The sequence below is a fragment of the Trichomycterus rosablanca genome, chromosome 10 (genome assembly GCF_030014385.1).
Source record: "Trichomycterus rosablanca isolate fTriRos1 chromosome 10, fTriRos1.hap1, whole genome shotgun sequence".
NCBI classification, from domain to species: Eukaryota; Metazoa; Chordata; class Actinopteri; order Siluriformes; family Trichomycteridae; genus Trichomycterus; species Trichomycterus rosablanca.
Genome location: NC_085997.1, coordinates 36,240,606 through 36,259,575, shown reverse-complemented (window position 1 = coordinate 36,259,575; position 18,970 = coordinate 36,240,606). Strand labels below are relative to the sequence as shown.

The following is an 18,970-nucleotide window of genomic DNA, read 5'->3' as shown; positions in this document are numbered from 1 at the left end:
TTGTATTAAAAAAATACTGGAACGTGTTGTTGCCTCACAGCTCAAAGATCACCTAAATTCCAATAATCTATTTGAATCATTTCAGTCTGGTTTCCGCCCCCAGCACAGCACTGAGTCAGCCCTCCTCAAAGTCACAAATGACCTTCTTCTTTCCTCAGACTCTGGACAAATTAATATTCTCGTCCTCCTTGATCTTACTGCAGCTTTTGACACCATTAATCACTCCATTCTTCTGTCCCGCCTTGAATCCTCTGTCAACATCACTGGTACTGCCCTTTTGTGGTTAAGGTCATATCTCGTAAACAGACAACAGTTTGTTAATATCAACAATTGTAGTTCTGGGGTTCGGGGTCGTTGGGGGTTGAAGGTGTGCGGCCCCTTCCAGTGTCCCATCAGCATAAACACAATTTGCCTTAAATGGGCCCCTTGAACAGCAGCGGTCATTGTCTCTTCACTTTACACTAAATTCTGTAATATTAAATAAATTGTTTTAGCTATGCTTTTCTAAACAAACAAACAAAAAAAGACAAATTAAATAAAGAAAAACAAATGGGCCCCTTGAACAGTGGTGGTTATTCTGTCCCTCTGTGTGTGTTTGTGTTTATGAGTGTTGTAAGTGTTTGTGGAAGATTTTGATGCCTTGATGACCGATATTGGGGGCTCCCATTTAAAGCACTGTGGTTTAATATCAGCCATTTTCACGGTCGTGATGGATGACAGAGTTCCATCCAGAGCCAACGTGTTCCTGGTTTTGGTTTTATTAAGCCCCACCATGGAAGAAACCCTCTCTGCATCTGCATTTGAGTGTGGCAGAACTAATACCAGTTTGGCAATTGTAGACATCCTCAGAAATCTGCTCATACCAGTCACCTTTCAAAAGTATGAACCAAGGAAGCGCAATTACATTCCTACATATTTTTATTTTATATTTTGCAGTTATTAAGTTGCTCATGTCAATGGGTGTGTGCTGAGTATAGGTCTTATACAAAGAGTAGGAAAACTATAGTAACTAATGAAAGATTAAAATAAATGAAGATATTAGCTGATGATCCTGACGGTTCTCTTCCACCTCCAGCTCTTCTACAACTATGTGCACAGACCTCACCCAGCAACAAGAAATTCTATTTTCTGATTGGCTGAGAAATTATATTATCTGATTGGCCGATAGGTCGCTAATTCAAGACAGCTGTATGAGCGCAGTAATCTGCCTTTGACTCGTATGTAGGACAGGTTATACACTAGTCATTACTGTGCGGCGTAGTTCATAATTTCTGAGTGAGAAATACCATGTGTGGCGTGTGAGCTTGTTGAAATGCGTGAGACTTGAGAGCCCTGCTTCTAAGTGCCCTCGCTTCGAAATAGTTGGGTGAATATCAATTGTGCTTTAAACAAACATGTCTTCAGACAATTACAGTTAAACAAGCATTTATTTAGAGAAAATTACATATTAGATCTGATTTCAGAACTGTTTCCCAGGTTTGAACTGAGGTAAACATGAGAGAACATGTGGAAGTGCTTACAGTGACATGATTGTCTGATTTTGCTGTATTCATTTGCATAATTATAGACATATTGTAAGTATTATTTGTTAGTATATGGTAATTATTAAGTGTAAAACAGGAACACAAACTGTGTATTGTTGCTCAAACCCATCATTATAGAACTCCATTAGCGCCACCTGACGGTGAAATCACACAAGGCCATCAAACAGGGGTGTCCAGATTTTATATCATCAAAATAATCAAGAACAGGATTTCATATTTCTAAAACGTTCTGTTTAAGATGTACTGCACTTTCTTATTTATTTTAGGCTAAACATATTATTTAAAACCTTCGGACTGTGATTATATGACGATTATATTAATTAGGTAATTAGAGAGAGGAAGGAAAAATTAAACTGCCCATCCATATTTGTTTATGTTGTTTTGTTAAACAGCAAAAGCAACGTGTGAAACATCACGTCTGTAATTGTATATCCAGAGCACAGTGTTGATGTTACTGGTGCTAACACGCTCCCGCTCATCATCTGTAACTGATTTATATGCTGGTACGAAAGGGAATGTCCACATCCGCCATCTGTTTCGTGTAGTCCTCATCAAACATTTCGGATTGAGCCGGGGTGAAATGATTAATCCAGTCTCCAACCTCACCTAGAAAAACACATTAAGAGGATACTAGTGGGATGTTCAACATTTTTTTGTTAAATAACTCACCAGTATAGTAAACATTACATCCACAGGCAGTAACCCATGTAACCTCCTTTGCTGCTCAGATCTTACTTTTTCTGGAATGACTATTTATTTAAGCAGATTTGGGCCATGGATTCATTTTTATTTCATTTCAAAGCCACTGTCCTTTGGTTATATAGTGTATTTGCAGGGTTGACTTGCCTGTAGTTAGGAATACAGAAATAACCAGGTCACATGTTATTAATAATTAGTGTTAGTGTTAGTTCATACAGACCTTTTCTCATGAAGGGAGAGATGGAACTGTCTAACATTGTCTTTGGAATGAAGGTGTAGTTGGTCATCGGATTGTCCTTCATCACTTCAAAAGATGTCAGCTGCACAATCTTGTTAATTATGTCATCAGGTAGTGACAAGTCCAGGTAGTGCATGATCCTTAATATCTCTTGACGAGGGTTCTGGATTCAGGAGTGAGAAACATGAATTAGAGTTTAAGATGAATACAGATTGGAATTGGTCCCAGATCTGTGAGACAACCACAGCCTTTCTCGATCATAATTATCATTATATAATACAGGGTGGTTGTTACTGTTGGGCCCTTGAGCACGGCCCTTAACCCTTAATTGACTGTATAGTGTAAGTTGCTTTGAATAAAAATGTCTGCTAAATGCTGAAAATGTTAATAATTATGACAGTTTAACTTGAAAAAATGAAATGTATTGAACTGATGTCTAAAACATGTTGTACTTCTTTTATGTCCTCAAAGAACAGGTAGAGGATGTTCCTGTTTTCTTTTTCCCTCCAGTATCCTTTCACATGGTCGTACCAGGAGCCCCATGACACTGTGGGTAGGGAAGAAGAAACGTAACCCCTAAAGAACTAATGTAGTAATCCCTGATGTTTCTGAATTTTACAGCATTTTCTAAATCTTACATTTTCCCCTCATGAACTTGTGGATGTATTGGTCCCAGGGACCTGGTTCAGGCTGAGTCTGATTCATTCGATCAAAGTGGTAATAGCTGACCAGGTTGTCCTTCGCGTTCCGAGCCACATAAATCACCTAAAAAAAACGTGATGATGGTGAAAATTAAGAAGAACATCGTGTCTTATGATTACAGGTGACTGAACATCCTGAGATAATTCTCTGGGTCTCGATTTCTGTTTAATATTAAACAAAGTTAAAGCTTACTGGACTGTTCTCGATTAGATTTAAACCTTCACCAGATTAAAGTCTGAAATATTTGGTGTCTGAAGTGTTGATGAAAACAAAGGAACTTTGGAAAAGAACAAAGTTAGTTTGATTAGATAAGTCTATGTATACTGGCTAAATGTAAAGAATCTCTTGTGTCTAAACCTGAGTTCCATGTCATACTTATTTAACACTTCTTTATTGAACACTTCTTTATTGAACACTTCTTTATTTAACACTTCTATATTTAACACTTCTTTATTGAACACTTCTTTATTGAACACTTCTTTATTTAACACTTCTTTATTTAACACTTCTCTATGCTTATTTCCTAGCAATTATTAAAATGATTTATTCTCCATAACCATTATATGCAGATCTGAGACGGGGTAAATCTTAATCATATCATGTAAACTCTGGGTGCACAGTGACCGATCCTTCTAGATTCCAAACTGGCATTAGTGTTCATACTGGCCTTGCAATTATTTTCCCAGAATCCTTTAGGCACTAGCTGTATGGGCAGGTGTGTTTTGATGACTCTTGGAGGTTTCATTGTTTTGAGTGCGTCCAGACCTAAAGGTGGGTGGGAAAAAGATTTCAGCCTGACCTGAGTGTAACATACTTTTTTACAGACACTATGTTACCAAATAGTAATTCATTATAAAGCTACGGCTACTAATTAATTTTCTAATTTAAAGGCAAAGCCATTGCTAACAGGCAGTTTAATAAATTATATATGCGCTCAGGTGGTGCAGTGGTAAAACACACTAGTGCACCAGAGCTGACTTTTCAAATTCATTGAAATAATGTGCTGATCAGAGTGTGTCAACGCTGATCCACATATAAACTCACCTCATGTAAGTAAAAAGTTGCAGTCGGTACTGCACACGTGTCGTAGGGTGTGTGTGTCAGTCTCACTCTCCTCAATCAGGGCATCAGTAAAGAGGAAGCATAACTACACTTGAGCTATCGCAGCTATCTGGAAACCTCATCAGGATGCCAAGTTTACACTTCTACGATCTGAAGAAGCTTGGTCAGGAATGGTCTTTCTGGAAGGGTAGCAGCCAAGGAACCACATATACCAAAGGGGAACAAGGAGAAATGGCTAATATATGCTAAAGCTCAAAGAGAGTGGAATGAGGATCAGTGGAATAGAGTATTATTGTCGACATGGAGAGAGATGGAAGAATAGGTGCTTGTGGCCCTCAGTGAAACGGGGTGGAGGGTCTGTCCTAGTTTGGGGCTGCATTTGTGCCAGTGGTGTTGGTGATATTGTCTGAATTAATGTGATTATGAATGGTGAATAATACAGACAGGTTTTAATTCATCATGTCGCTCTTTCTGGAAAGCGCCTGATTGGGATTTTTTTTTTTTTTTTAACACATTAATGATCCACACTGTTGATAAAAGACATGGACTGGCCTCCACAAAGTCCAGTAGAAGATTTTAATTAGATAAATCATGTACAGCCTGCCGAATTCCAAATGGTTTCATAACAATATGAAGCTTTGTAGTGAAGAACAAAAAAATGGACTTCTTTTCTTTTTGTGAGCAGACAAACCAAGGTGTGAACAGGTCTAGATTTAGGTTTTTATAGCATGTAATACTCAGCTGTTTAATAAAAGAAGTAATATTTGATCTTGTTTCTTTACCTGAAGGAACTGGGGGAGGAAAATGGATCTCCAGGCACGGGATGCGTACAGCAGTAGGTGCTCGCTTACAAACCTCGGCATCTCCATCATGCAGCAGCAGATCCACAATCTCCTGAGTCCAGGTAGTTCCTGTTTTAAAAAAAACAAAAATATAAGAACTTGTTGATAAATCATGTGAATAAAAAAAACTCTATGCTGATTTCACTCCTGGTGTAAATCGTGTCCTCCAGATTATCCAGTTTTCTGTTCAGGTCTTCTGGCTTCTTAATGATTTGTTCATTGTTCCTCTACTTGTATCTACAAACCATTAAAAGCTTCTCCAGAAAACAGTTCTGAATGTGATTTATGTTACCCTTATTTCTTAACGCGTCAGATAAGGTGCTGGCAGTAGAAACAATAAATAAACTGATTTACACCAATTATAGTAAGTAACCTACTGTGCCAGAAGATCAGAAAGTCAGTACAAATACATCCACATTTGTGTTTGGTTGATTTGATTGATTTGTAAAGATGAAACCTCTGGATTTGTTGGTGATGTTTAAACATCCAGACGATATTTTTAGGCATAATAAACATCAACACTAAAACATTCATCTATAACTAACCATTACCTTGAACTCTTAAAGCCTTCCCTTAACCCTAACACCCAAAAAAATAATCTCCTAACCCAACCCCCAGCTGTAACCTTAACATCATCCTAAACCCAAACTCCTAAACAAATCCAAAACCCCAAACACCTAAGCCCTAGCCATACTTCATACTAACCTCGAACACACCTCAAACTCTTAATCTTAATCTCTAAACTTAACCACAAACCACTAGTCCATACTATAGTTCCTGACCACTAACCCTAACATAGCTAACTCTAACATTTGATCTCTAATCCTAACCCTAAACCTGTAACACAGTTTTAACTTTTAAACCCTTCTGCAGGTTACTGTAAACTACATCAACAGGGACAGTGGTAGTCTAGTAAGTAGAGCTTTGGGCTTTCAGAGCATAAGGTTGAGTGTTTAAATCCCATATCTGCCATGCAGCCACTGTTGTAACTATTTTAATGAGGGTAAATGTTTAGAAATAGATTGAATTATTAATTATATTATAATTATAAGCTATTATTATATTGACAAGTATAAGAAATGTGCCCAACATCTTTTCACTAGTTGAAATGGTTTTATTTATTTATTTATTTTGGATGTGTTGGTGTATTTACCTGCTTTGGGGTAGGTAGCGATGAGTAAATCAGAAGGATCTGGTTGGAAGGCTGAAATCAGGCTCCAGCTGTTGGCGATCCAGTTCATGAGGGGGACGCCCTGCACCTCTATTAAAGGAAAACGACACATTGCACTGGCAGCCTTGCTTAAAGATTCTGAAAAACTCATGGGTTCCTCCTTCTCATCCATCTTGTATCTCTTAGGAATTGTAAAATAAATCTGGCTTCTGATTCTTCTCGTTGGTTCCTTATTTGAGGGTGGTATTCTTTAGGATTCAGTTTCAGGTGTTTCTTCTGTCTTAAACCTCACAGTCCTTCAGTACTTCACCAACGCCCCATTTTAGCACAATATAATTAGTTAGAGACCACACCCACCTGACCTATGGACCGTTCATCCTTCTGACCTCTGGCAAACGCTACCACAGCATGCGATGCAAGACTACCAGACTCAGCAAGAGCTTCTTTCCACAAGACACCAGACTACTCAACTCCCTGTAACAACACACACAACATACCAGCCTATCAGGCCATCAAACTACCTAAATTTATTAACAATACACTACATGCCAGCCTATCACAACTCCTAAACACACAGACTGTCTAAACATATTTATTGGAGTTAATATCTTCATAATGCAGCTATTACTTAACTAAACGATGTCTAGTATGTCTTTCTGTTGTCTTACATCTATATGCTCTTGTTATATTTGCACATTGGAGTTTGAGAAACGCAATCTCGTTCAGCTGTGTCATACAACACTCTATAGTATAGTCTGAATGACAATAAAGTTTACTTTGACTTTAATTGTTCATTATTTTTAAGTGGTTTTCCATTAGTAGTTCATCAGCATATACAGACACGCCAGTGCAAGACAACTTTCACACACTACTGAAACAAAGTCCTGCCAGAAAAATCCTGGTTGAGTTTAATTTTTTTTATTTTCTGATACAGATCTGGCTGAACGTTGCTGGTTTAAGCCTCACCAACAACAGTTTATTAGTGTTGGGCTCCTTAACAAAGCTCAGTTTAATTGTCCACCTGCTTTGACCTCTAGCTGAGTACACATAATTAACAAAGTGCTGCTCACTTAGTGAAAACTAAGCAAGATAAAAAATTATATTTCTTCTTTCATGCTGTTATCAGTTAAATTCCTGTGAAAGTTTACATATCAACGCTTTCTGGTTTGATTTGCATTTTACTGCATGTCCCAACTTTTTCAGAATTGGGGTTGTATTAAATCCAGCTGATCATTAATCAGCAGAGACTTTTTTCCTTTTGCCTTCTGTACAGAGATTCTTTTTATTTGGGTTCTTTGGGCTTTTGATCTGTTTTTATCTTGACTCACAAATGTGAAAATATTGCAGATGACAAAATAAATAGGAAATATTAAGAAATGAGACTGAAAATGTTGTTACAGCCTCTACAATTTAACTTTCTAATAACATTAATACAACTGTGCAGAGTTAGTGTTCGTGATAACATTGAGATTATGTTGTTGTGTTTGATAAGACGTTCATTTATTCAGCTGAAGCTTTAAGAAATAATTACTTTATTATGTGGCTGTGCTTCACTGGTGATTTTAAAATGTTTCAAAAGTTCTGTCATAACCTTCTATTAAAATAATTATAAATTAAAAATATAAAACAATAAACAGTGCAAGGGCATTTCGTCCACTAGGGACGGTAAATCTCCACACCACAACTTTCAAATATAAATTACAAGCTTGTTTGTAAATTAATATTATATTTCAGCAATTATATTATGGTTAAATGTTTTAGGAATTTGTTTTATATTAATGTTAATACAATCGGAAGTTTAAGAAGTTAATGTGAGAAGTTAAATGAAGTCAGGCGGCCCTGTAACCAGTTGGGTGATGTTGATAGGCAGAACTGACATCTGGCCGCGGTCCATTCGGAGATGATCTTCCCTACGCCCTAACCCCTCTGTAGTGTACATACTCTGAAGTGAGGACTTAATAGTTATTTTTCAAAAATAAATAAATAAAAAATAAAAATAACTTAACTTTTAATGTTACTGACACTTTACCAGCTGTAACAATCCTACAAGGTGTCTTCTGTGGAAGCTTCCAAATGCCCTCAGTAGGGATGATACCTTCAGATTGGGCAGCAGCCCTCGCTTCGAAACAGTTGAAGGAATCTCAATTGTGATTTAAACAAACATGTCTTAAGCATATATTTAGAGAAAATTATATATTAGATCTGATTTCAGAACTGTTTCCCAGGTTTGAACTGAGGTAAACATGAGAGAACATGTGGAAGTGCTTACAGTGACATGATTGTCTGATTTTGCTGTATTTATTTGCATATTTATAGACATATTGTAAATATTATGTTAGTATATGGTAATTATTAAGTGTAAAACAGGAACACAAACTGTGTATTGTTGCTTAAACCCATCATTATAGAACTCCATTAGCGCCACCTGGCGGTGAAATCACACAAAGCCATCAAACAGGGGTGTCCAGATTTTATATCATCAAAATAATCAAGAACAGGATTTCATATTTCTAAAACGTTCTGTTTAAGATGTACTGCACTTTCTTATTTATTTTAGGCTAAACATATTATTTAAAACCTTAAGACTGTAATTATTTGACGATTATATTAATTAGGTAATTAGAGAGAGGAAGGAAAAATTAAACTGCCCATCCATATTTGTTTATGTTGTTTTGTTAAACAGCAAATCAACTTTGTATATGCTGCAGTGTAGATGTTACTGGTGCTAACACGCTCCCGCTCATCATCTGTAGCTGATTTATATGCTGGTACGGAAGGGAATGTCCACATCCGCCATTTGTCTTGTGTAGTTCTCATCGAACATTTCGGATTGAGCCGGGGTGAAATGATTAATCCAGTCTCCAACCTCACCTAGAAAAACACATTAAGATGATGCTAGTGAGATCTTCAACATTTTTGTTTGTACACCACCTGGCCAAAAGTATGTGCACACCTAAACATTATATAATCCACATTATATATCCAAATAGATTTCGGACCATTGGTGCATTAGTAAAATGAACTACAGATGTTGAACCAGTTAACCACAGAAATGTTAGGTTTTAGTCATTACAAGATTCTATGGAGGCCAAATTCTTCAAACCCAAATTCACCAAACCATTTACATATACAGTGTATCACAAAAGTGAGTACACCCCTCACATTTCTGCAAATATTTCATTATATCTTTTCATGGGACAACACTATAGACATGAAACTTGGATATAACTTAGAGTAGTCAGTGTACAGCTTGTATAGCAGTGTAGATTTACTGTCTTCTGAAAATAACTCAACACACAGCCATTAATGTCTAAATAGCTGGCAACATAAGTGAGTACACCCCACAGTGAACATGTCCAAATTGTGCCCAAATGTGTCGTTGTCCCTCCCTGGTGTCATGTGTCAAGGTCCCAGGTGTAAATGGGGAGCAGGGCTGTTAAATTTGGTGTTTTGGGTACAATTCTCTCATACTGGCCACTGGATATTCAACATGGCACCTCATGGCAAAGAACTCTCTGAGGATGTGAGAAATAGAATTGTTGCTCTCCACAAAGATGGCCTGGGCTATAAGAAGATTGCTAACACCCTGAAACTGAGCTACAGCATGGTGGCCAAGGTCATACAGCGGTTTTCCAGGACAGGTTCCACTCGGAACAGGCTTCGCCAGGGTCGACCAAAGAAGTTGAGTCCACGTGTTCGGCGTCATATCCAGAGGTTGGCTTTAAAAAATAGACACATGAGTGCTGCCAGCATTGCTGCAGAGGTTGAAGACGTGGGAGGTCAGCCTGTCAGTGCTCAGACCATACGCCGCACACTGCATCAACTCGGTCTGCATGGTCGTCATCCCAGAAGGAAGCTGACGCACAAGAAAGCCCGCAAACAGTTTGCTGAAGACAAGCAGTCCAAGAACATGGATTACTGGAATGCCCTGTGGTCTGACGAGACCAAGATAAACTTGTTTGGCTCAGATGGTGTCCAGCATGTGTGGCGGCGCCCTGGTGAGAAGTACCAAGACAACTGTATCTTGCCTACAGTCAAGCATGGTGGTGGTAGCATCATGGTCTTGGGCTGCATGAGTGTTGCTGGCACTGGGGAGCTGCAGTTCATTGAGGGAAACATGAATTCCAACATGTACTGTGACATTCTGAAACAGAGCATGATCCCCTCCCTTCGAAAACTGGGCTTCATGGCAGTTTTCCAACAGGATAACGACCCCAAACACAACCTCCAAGATGACAACTGCCTTGCTGAGGAAGCTGAAGGTAAAGGTGATGGACTAAACCCAATTGAGCACCTGTGGCGCATCCTCAAGTGGAAGGTGGAGGAGTTCAAGGTGTCTAACATCCACCAGCTCCGTGATGTCATCATGGAGGAGTGGAAGAGGATTCCAGTAGCAACCTGTGCAGCTCTGGTGAATTCCATGCCCAGGAGGGTTAAGGCAGTGCTGGATAATAATGGTGGTCACACAAAATGTTGACACTTTGGGCACAATTTGGACATGTTCACTGTGGGGTGTACTCACTTATGTTGCCAGCTATTTAGACATTAATGGCTGTGTGTTGAGTTATTTTCAGAAGACAGTAAATCTACACTGCTATACAAGTTGTACACTGACTACTCTAAGTTATATCCAAGTTTCAGGTCTAGTGTTGTCCCATGAAAAGATATAATAAAATATTTGCAGAAATGTGAGGGGTGTACTCACTTCTGTGATACACTGTACATTTAGCCCAAACTATCAAAATGAACCAAACCCAGATTTGTCCATTAGACTTCCACAACTTGAGAGGCTAATAGTGGTGTATTTAATGCCACTCTAGGAGTTCCAAATGGTAATATAAAGCTTCTATGTGGCTGATTAGCCTTGAAAGCCGACTCCATTTACCGTATGGAAACTTGTAAAAGCGGTTTTGGAACTTGGTATGTTACGTCTTAGATTACTTTTCTTCTACAACTGAGCTGTTGTTGCTCCTAGAGCTTTCCACTTTACAATAACAGCACTTACACTTTACTGGGGCAGAAATTTGACAGATTGACTAATTGAAATGTTGCATCATGTGACACTACCAGACAGAAAGCCACTGTCCTTTTTAGTTTGACTTCTACTGCCAGTGCTTGTGCATGAAAAACGATGGCTGTATTCTTGCCTGATTCACATAATTTTAGCCATATAGCATATTTGCAGGGTTGACTTGCCTGTAGTTAAGAATACTGGATGAACCAGGTTACATGTTATTAATATAGTCCATACAGACCTTTTCTCATGAAGGGAGAGATGGAACTGTCAAACATTGTCTTTGGAATGAAGGTGTAGTTGGTCATCGGATTGTCCTTCATCACTTCAAAAGATGTCAGCTGCACAATCTTGTCAATTGTGTTATCAGGTAGTGACAAGTCCAGGTAGCGCATGATCCATAATATCTCTCGACGAGGGTTCTGGATTCAGGAGTGAAAAACATGAATCAGAGTTTAAGATGAATACAGGTTGGAATTGGTCCCAGATCTGTGAGACAATCACATAATACAGGGTGGTTGTTACTGTTGGGCCCTTAAGCAGGGCCCTTAACCCTTATTCGCTTAGACTGTATACTGTAAGTTGCTTTGAATGAATAAGTTGCTGCTAAATGCTAAAAATGTAAATAATTATTACAGTTTAACTTGAAAAAATGAAATGTATTGAACTGATGTCTAAAACATGTTGTACCTCTTTTATGTCCTCAAAGAACAGGTAGAGGATGTTCCTGTTTTCTTTTTCCCTCCAGTATCCTTTCACATGGTCGTACCAGGAGCCCCATGGCACTGTGGGTAGGGAAGAAGAAACGTAACCCCTAAAGAACTAATGTAGTAATCCCTGATGTTTCTGAATTTTACAGCATTTTCTAAATCTTACATTTTCCCCTCATGAACTTGTGGATGTATTGGTCCCAGGGACCTGGTTCAGGGTGAATCTGATTCATTCGATCAAAGTAGTAATAGCTGACCAGGTTGTCCTTCGCGTTCCGAGCCACATAAATCACCTAAAAAAAACGTGATGATGGTGAAAATTAAGAAGAACTCTTATGATTACAGGTTAAAGCTTACTGGACTGTTCTCGATTAGATTTAAACCTTCACCAGATTAAAGTCTGAAATATTTGGTGTCTGAAGTGTTGATGAAAACAAAGGAACTTTGGAAAAGAACAAAGTTAGTTTGATTAGATAAGTCTATGTATACTGGCTAAATGTAAAGAATCTCTTGTGTCTAAACCTGAGTTCCATGTCGTCTTTATTGAACACGTCTTTATTTAACACTTCTTTATTTAACACTTCTTTATTGAACACTTCTCTATTTAACACTTCTTTATTTAACACTTCTTTATTTAACACTTCTCTATGCTTCTTTCCTAGCAATTATTAAAATGATTTATTCTCCATAACCATTATATGCAGATCTAAGATGGTGTAAATCTTAATCATATCATGTAAACTCTGGGTGCAGATGTGCCAGATCCTTCTAGATTCCAAATCGGCATTAGTGTTCATACTGACCTTGCATTTATTTTCCCAGAATCCTTTAGGCACTAGCTGTATGGGCAGGTGTGTTTTGATGACTCTTGGAGGTTTCATTGTTTTGAGTACGTCCAGACCTGAAGGTGGGTGGAAAAAAGATTTCAGCCTGATCTGAGTGTAACATAACTTTTTACAGACACTATGTTACCAAATAGTAATTCATTATAAAGCTACGACTACTTAGTGCTGGACAATAATTCTATAACGAAATATATCGCGATAGAAAAGGTTTCAATAACGGTGATATGATTTTTAAACAAATTCGATCGATATGCATACGTCAGTGCGTGATGACGTACGCCACAGGCATGACGGGTTTTTTTGTGTACTTATACTTTTTAAAGTAGATTTCACAGCCTGTAATTTTACTTTTACTCAAGTATGTTTTGTATTAGGAATTGTAATTGGCGATCCGTTACTGAGTAAAATAAAAACGCTAAAGAAATCGCGTCTGGGAAACTGCTGCAGTGAATTCTGTGACGGGGAATCGAATCTTTTGTCTCGGTTCCTTTAAAGAGCCGTATATACATAACGACTCCCAGCAGCGGTTCCTTTATTTCAGTTTAAAGAACCGTTCAATAGATTCGAATCATTCTACGACACATTACTAGTGGTTATACAGTTTGAAAAGGTTTTATGGGACTAAAATGACACATTACACACCCCTAAATGTTTTAAATGTTGTGTCAACATGTTTCTCCTATTATATTTGAATTAAAAACAACTACTGTGAGTAGTGCTGGACAATAATTCGATATCGATATATATCGCGATAGAAAATGTTTCAATAACGGTGATATGATTTTTAAACAAATTCGATCGATATGCATAACGTCAGTGCGCTTTGCCCGTGTTACTTTTTTGCGGAAGCATTTCTGCTCGCAGGTGTTTCCACAGGGACGCAATTCAACAGCGCACCTCAAGCGAGTAGTTCTCCATCAAAACAGTGCAGTTACACACTCAACATAAATGTCAACCACCAACACAATTACAGAAGAAGTACTAGTACTGAGTACTAATACCAGTTATTAATATGACTTCTTATTAGTTGTGGCGCGCTACGAATAAAGGCACCAACGGGATATTCGCGTTCCACTGTTGCCAGATTGGGCTGTTTTCCTCCTAATTGGGCGTTTTTTTTTCCAAAAACAATTTAATAGCAGTTAAATAACACTTCTATTTAAAAGAAAATATTCAGTTTTAAGAAGCCCCAGCATTGTAGAAGGCTATTAAAAGTAAAGTCAATTTTCAATGCTGATTTGGCTTAATAGTGTTGGTCAGAATGTGTCATATTCTTGAAAGAAAATTAAAATTTGTTTTCCATGCATTCACGCTAGCATGTTCTGGGGTTCAAATGAGTCTCATCAGTACACACAAGTTTGCAATCAAATGATCAAGTATTGCAAAGGAATATCTTAAGGCTTGATGTAATTCTACACGGTACTCACTGCCTGTATAGGTAAACGAGTGAGTGACCAAAACACTACTAGATCAACAGCTACTAGCCACATATAAAAATAAGGTATCAGACAGTTTCTGTGCCACCCCTGTGTGAGCAATGGTCTCAGTCTGGCCACCCCTATGGAAATTGTCTGACTTTGCCACTGTCCACAGTTGAAAAAGAAGCAGATGAAATAGCTGATAAGAGAGGAAGGACTAATTCAGTGGTGTATTCAGCTTGTATTTCTTGCCAGAAACCAGAAAAGAGGTTTGCAGGTACCACCATCCAATTTTGGTGTTTTTGGCAGTTTTTCTGACATTTGTATTATTCATTTCGATATCGGAATTATATCGTATCGACCAAAATTAGGAGTTATATCGTGATATAAATTTTAGCCATATCGTCCAGCCCTAACTGTGAGATTTATATCCACTTGTCATGTTTGCATTACACAGAAGAGACCCCCCCCCCCCGCTGTTAAACAAGTAACTCAGTAACGTTTACTCTAAGTACATTTTAAATTAGTTACTTTTTACTTGAGTAGATTTTTAGACTACTTAAGTAAAAATTCATGAAAGTAATAGTACTTTTACTTGAGTACAATATTTTAGTTCTCTTTCCACCTCTGGTTAAGACATATGTTAATATATTATATTATATATTGTCAAAGCTTATGTTTATTTGAGAATGATGTGTTTTTGTCTGTATACAAATGCTGAATACAAGTAAAAGGTAAAAGCTAATTTATTTGTATTATTATTATTATTATTTCTAAAATATTATGTAGTTGTAAAGGGTGAGATTTCATAGACTTTTGCAGGGTTCAGAGGTTTGCAGGTACAGCCTTTCAATGTTGGTGTTCCTGGCAGTTTTTCTGACATTTGCGGACGATATCGGAATTATATCGTATCGACCGAAATTAGGAGTTATATCGTCCAGTCCTACGACTACTAATTAATTTTCTAAGTAAAAGGCAAAGCCATTGATAACAGGTGGTGCAGTGGTAAAACACACTAGTGCACCAGAGCTGACTTTTTAAATTCATTGGAATAATGTTCTGATTACAGTGTGTACACAACGCTGATCCGCATATAAACTCACTTGACAAGGTGAAAAGGTGCAGTCGGTACTGCACACGTGTCGTAGGCAGGGGCGATATAATGCATGGGCTTATTGTAATTCTGATTGGTGGGTTTTTTTGTACTGATTTTATGAAAACTATACGTGGGGGCCCACAACCAGCCGTAGCCCCTGGGCCCACAGGCAGGTTAAATTGCCTCTGGTCGTAGGGTGTGTGTGTCAGTCTCACTCTCCTCAATCAGGGCGGGGATTGGCATCAGTAAAGAGGAAGTATAACTACACTTGAGCTATCACAGCTATCTGGAAACTTCATCAGGATGCCAAGTTTACACTTCTACGATCTGAAGAAGCTTGGTCAGGAATGGTCTTTCTGGAAGGGTAGCAGCCAAGAAACTACATATACCAAAGGGGAACAAGGAGAAATGGCTAATATATGCTAAAGCTCAAAGAGAGTGGAATAAGGATCAGTGGAATAGAGTATTATTGTCGACATGGAGAGAGATGGAAGAATGAGTGCTTTTGGCCCTTGGTGAAACGGGGTGAAGGGTCTGTCCTAGTTTGGGGCTGCATTTGTGCCAGTGGTGTTGGCGATATTGTCCAAATTAATGTGATTATGAATGGTGAATAATAGACAGGTTTTAATTCACCATGTCGCTCTGGAAAGCGCCTGATTGGGAATGGTTTTAATTATTTTTTACACATTAATGATCCCAACCACACTGTTGATAAATGACCTACAGTCATGGACTGGCCTCCACAAAGTCCAGTAGAGGATTTTAATTAGATAAATCATGTACAGCCTGCCGAATTCCAAATGGTTTCATAACAGTATGAAGCTTTGTAGTGAAGAAAAAAAAATTGACTTCTTTTCATTTTGTGAGCGAACAAACCAAGGTGTGAACAGGTCTAGATTTAGGTTTTTATAGCATGTAATACTCAGCTGTTTAATAAAAGAAGTAATATTTGATCTTGTTGCTCTACCTGAAGGAACTGGGGGAGGAAATTGGATCTCCAGGCACGGGATGCGTACAGCAGTAGGTGCTCGCTTACAAACCTCGGCATATCCATCATGCAGCAGCAGATCCACAATCTCCTGAGTCCAGGTAGTTCCTGTTTTAAAAAAACAAAAATATAAGAACTTGTTAATAAATCATGTGAATAAAAAAACTCCATGCTGATTTCACTCCTGGTGTAAATCGTGTCCTCCAGATTATCCAGTTTTCTGTTCAGGTCTTCTGGCTTCTTAATGATTTGTTCATTGTTCCTCTACTTGTATCTACAAACCATTAAAAGCTTCTCCAGAAAACAGTTCTGAATGTGATTTATGTTACCTTTATTTCTTAACGCGTCAGATAAGGTGCTGGCAGTAGAAACATTAAATGAATTGATTTACACCAATTATAGTAAGCAACCTACTGCGCCAGAAGATCAGAAAGTCAGTACAAATACATCCACATTTGTGTTTGGTTGATTTGATTGATTTGTAAAGATGAAACCTCTGGATTTGTTGGTGATGTTTAAACATCCAGACGATATTTTTAGGCATAATAAACATCAACACTAAAACATTCATCTATAACTAACCATTACCTTGAACTCTTAAAACCTTCCCTTAACCCTAACACCCAAAAAATAATCTCCTAACCCAACCCCCAACTGTAACCTTAACATCATCCTAAACCCAAACTCCTAAACAAATCCAAAACCCCAAACACATAAGCCCTAGCCATACTTCATACTAACCTCGAACACACCTCAAACTCTCAATATTAACCTCTAAACTTAACCACAAACCACTAGTCCATACTATAGTTCCTGACCACTAACCCTAACCTAGCTAACTCTAACCTTTGATCTCTAATCCTAACCCTAAACCTGTAACACAGTTTTAACTTTTAAACCCTTCTGTAGGTTACTGTAAACTACATCAAAAGGGACAGTGGTAGTCTAGTAAGTAGAGCTTTGGGCTTTCAGAGTATAAGGTTGAGTGTTCAAATCCCATATCTGCCATGCAGCCACTGTTGTAACTATTTTAATGAGGGTAAATGTACGTATATATATATATATATATATATATATATATATATATATATATATATATATATATAGCGGCTCCTAGAGGCGCGACTCGGTTCCTTTTGTTCATTTTAAAGAGCCGTTCAACAGAATCGTTGACGTTGTATCATGGGGAAAGGGGCGTGTGAGACAAATTTTGATGTTTGAGGCGGCTAATGGTCTACATTTTCATGATAAGTTGACTTTTTTGTATTTTACATTTATTTCATAATATCAGTAACGTCAGAATATTTTTGACGGCACCCCTGACGAAGCCAGACGGCACCCCGGTTGAGAAAGGCTGCTGTAGCTTGTGTAACCTTGCAGTATCACCCAGTGGTGTATAAAGTACCGGAAGGCCATATTTGAGTAAAAGTACAAGTATCTTACCAGAAATTTACTTTGATAGAAGTAAAAGTCACCTTTTAGAATATTACTTGAGTAAAAGTCTAAAAGTCTCTGATGTTTAATGTACTTAAGTATCGAAAGTAATTTGATATTAAATGTACTTAAGTATTAAAAGTAGAAGTAAAAGTAAATGCAGTTAGTATAAATGGAAGCGGTCATTTTAAATATAAAGATTGTTCTTTTAAGCCTGTAAACCACCTTAACAATTAACCTGTTTTCTTCCTTTCATCTGAACATGATTTGTGCCAATTAATGATCATAATCAACTGTTGACATCACCTGTTTGAAATCATGACATTATTTAGTTGTTTTTTTAACTTATTACTAGCCCTAAACGTTCCTGTTCTAACGTTTTTAGAATGAGTTGATGTAAATGTAAGAAACACTGCATCTATTTTATTTGCATTTTCTATACTGTCCCATTTTTTTATTTGGGTAGTATATTTCAATAACAAAAAATAATTTTGGCATAATTAATTTAAAGCAAAACTCAAGAGAGTTTAACAAAACGTGTGTCACTTTTATCCCTTTAATCATCTGTTCAACCATTATTTTAAATCAAAATATTTGAGTAAAATAAGCTGTATTTAAATAATATTCTTTGGGGCCGTATCTACTCAATGAATGGCATGTGTTAAACTAAAAAAATATTGGTATTCTTACTTTAAGAAAACACCATTTCTAACTTGAAGCTAACAGCTGAAAAATCATAAATAATAAGTTGGATAAGTTGAGTTCTTGTTGAGATGATTACAGGGTTAAAGACGTGCTGCATGTTCCTCAGCACCATGAATCTCTCCTCTACTGGTCTAATACAGAAGTTATCTGAGGAAATATTTGTCTGTAGGTGAGTTTTTAAAAATAATGGACGTGTCTTCATGAGTTTTGCAGTCAGTGAATTCCAAACAAATGTAATGATTTATGAAACGTTTTATTTGTGGTTCGAATGTAATCGGTAAAAATGGTAGGTAGATATCTGAACAATGTTAATGCTAATAATATGAATAAAACGCTGATGCTGCAGCTTTACTTTGTTAATCATTGTTAACTTACATCAGTGTGTTGGAGCTTCTGAAATCTCCATATTTGCGTGTCTTTGGGTGAACGACGCACTTTTAGAAAACTCCGATAGCGTTTAGAGAACGTTTGCACATGCGCATTAATGTGTTTAACCACCGTC

The 18,970-nt window shown here is 37.6% G+C and overlaps 2 protein-coding genes across 3 annotated transcripts; both read right to left on the bottom strand.

Annotated features, from left to right (window-relative positions):
* Positions 1-1,426: 1,426 nt before the first annotated feature.
* On the bottom strand, positions 1,427-7,225 carry LOC134321483 (sulfotransferase 1B1-like). Of its 2 annotated transcripts, XM_063003259.1 has the most exons (8): positions 6,616-7,225; positions 6,241-6,348; positions 5,028-5,156; positions 3,851-3,948; positions 3,120-3,246; positions 2,934-3,028; positions 2,464-2,644; positions 1,427-2,150 (listed from the first exon to the last, which is right to left on the bottom strand). In XM_063003259.1, exons 2-8 carry the CDS (start codon positions 6,326-6,328, stop codon positions 2,038-2,040), a joined length of 831 nt encoding a protein of 276 aa, XP_062859329.1. In that variant the 5' UTR covers positions 6,329-6,348; positions 6,616-7,225; the 3' UTR covers positions 1,427-2,037. The 2 variants fall into 2 exon arrangements, with proteins under 2 accessions (XP_062859329.1, XP_062859328.1); XM_063003258.1 differs by lacking the exon at positions 6,616-7,225 and having other exon boundaries at positions 6,241-6,492.
* A 1,069-nt stretch (positions 7,226-8,294) lies between these two features.
* Positions 8,295-16,461, bottom strand: LOC134321484 (sulfotransferase 1B1-like). The gene is made up of 6 exons (XM_063003260.1): positions 16,315-16,461; positions 12,786-12,889; positions 12,149-12,275; positions 11,963-12,057; positions 11,514-11,694; positions 8,295-9,129 (listed from the first exon to the last, which is right to left on the bottom strand). Exons 2-6 carry the CDS (start codon positions 12,861-12,863, stop codon positions 9,017-9,019), a joined length of 594 nt encoding a protein of 197 aa, XP_062859330.1. The 5' UTR covers positions 12,864-12,889; positions 16,315-16,461; the 3' UTR covers positions 8,295-9,016.
* Positions 16,462-18,970: the final 2,509 nt, after the last annotated feature.

Excerpts from the sequence above, each read along its gene's own strand:
- LOC134321484 (XM_063003260.1), bottom strand. The coding sequence starts at position 12,863 with ATGAAACCTCCAAGAGTCATCAAAACACACCTGCCCATACAGCTAGTG. Across the intron at positions 12,276-12,785 it reads TCTGGGAAAATAAATGCAAG|GTGATTTATGTGGCTCGGAA; the intron begins GTCAGTATGAAC and ends CGTTTTTTTTAG. Across the intron at positions 12,058-12,148 it reads CAAGTTCATGAGGGGAAAAT|TGCCATGGGGCTCCTGGTAC; the intron begins GTAAGATTTAGA and ends CCCTACCCACAG.
- LOC134321483 (XM_063003258.1), bottom strand. The coding sequence starts at position 6,430 with ATGGATGAGAAGGAGGAACCCATGAGTTTTTCAGAATCTTTAAGCAAG. Across the intron at positions 5,157-6,240 it reads CGCTACCTACCCCAAAGCAG|GAACTACCTGGACTCAGGAG; the intron begins GTAAATACACCA and ends TTTTTAAAACAG. Across the intron at positions 3,029-3,119 it reads CAAGTTCATGAGGGGAAAAT|TGTCATGGGGCTCCTGGTAC; the intron begins GTAAGATTTAGA and ends CCCTACCCACAG.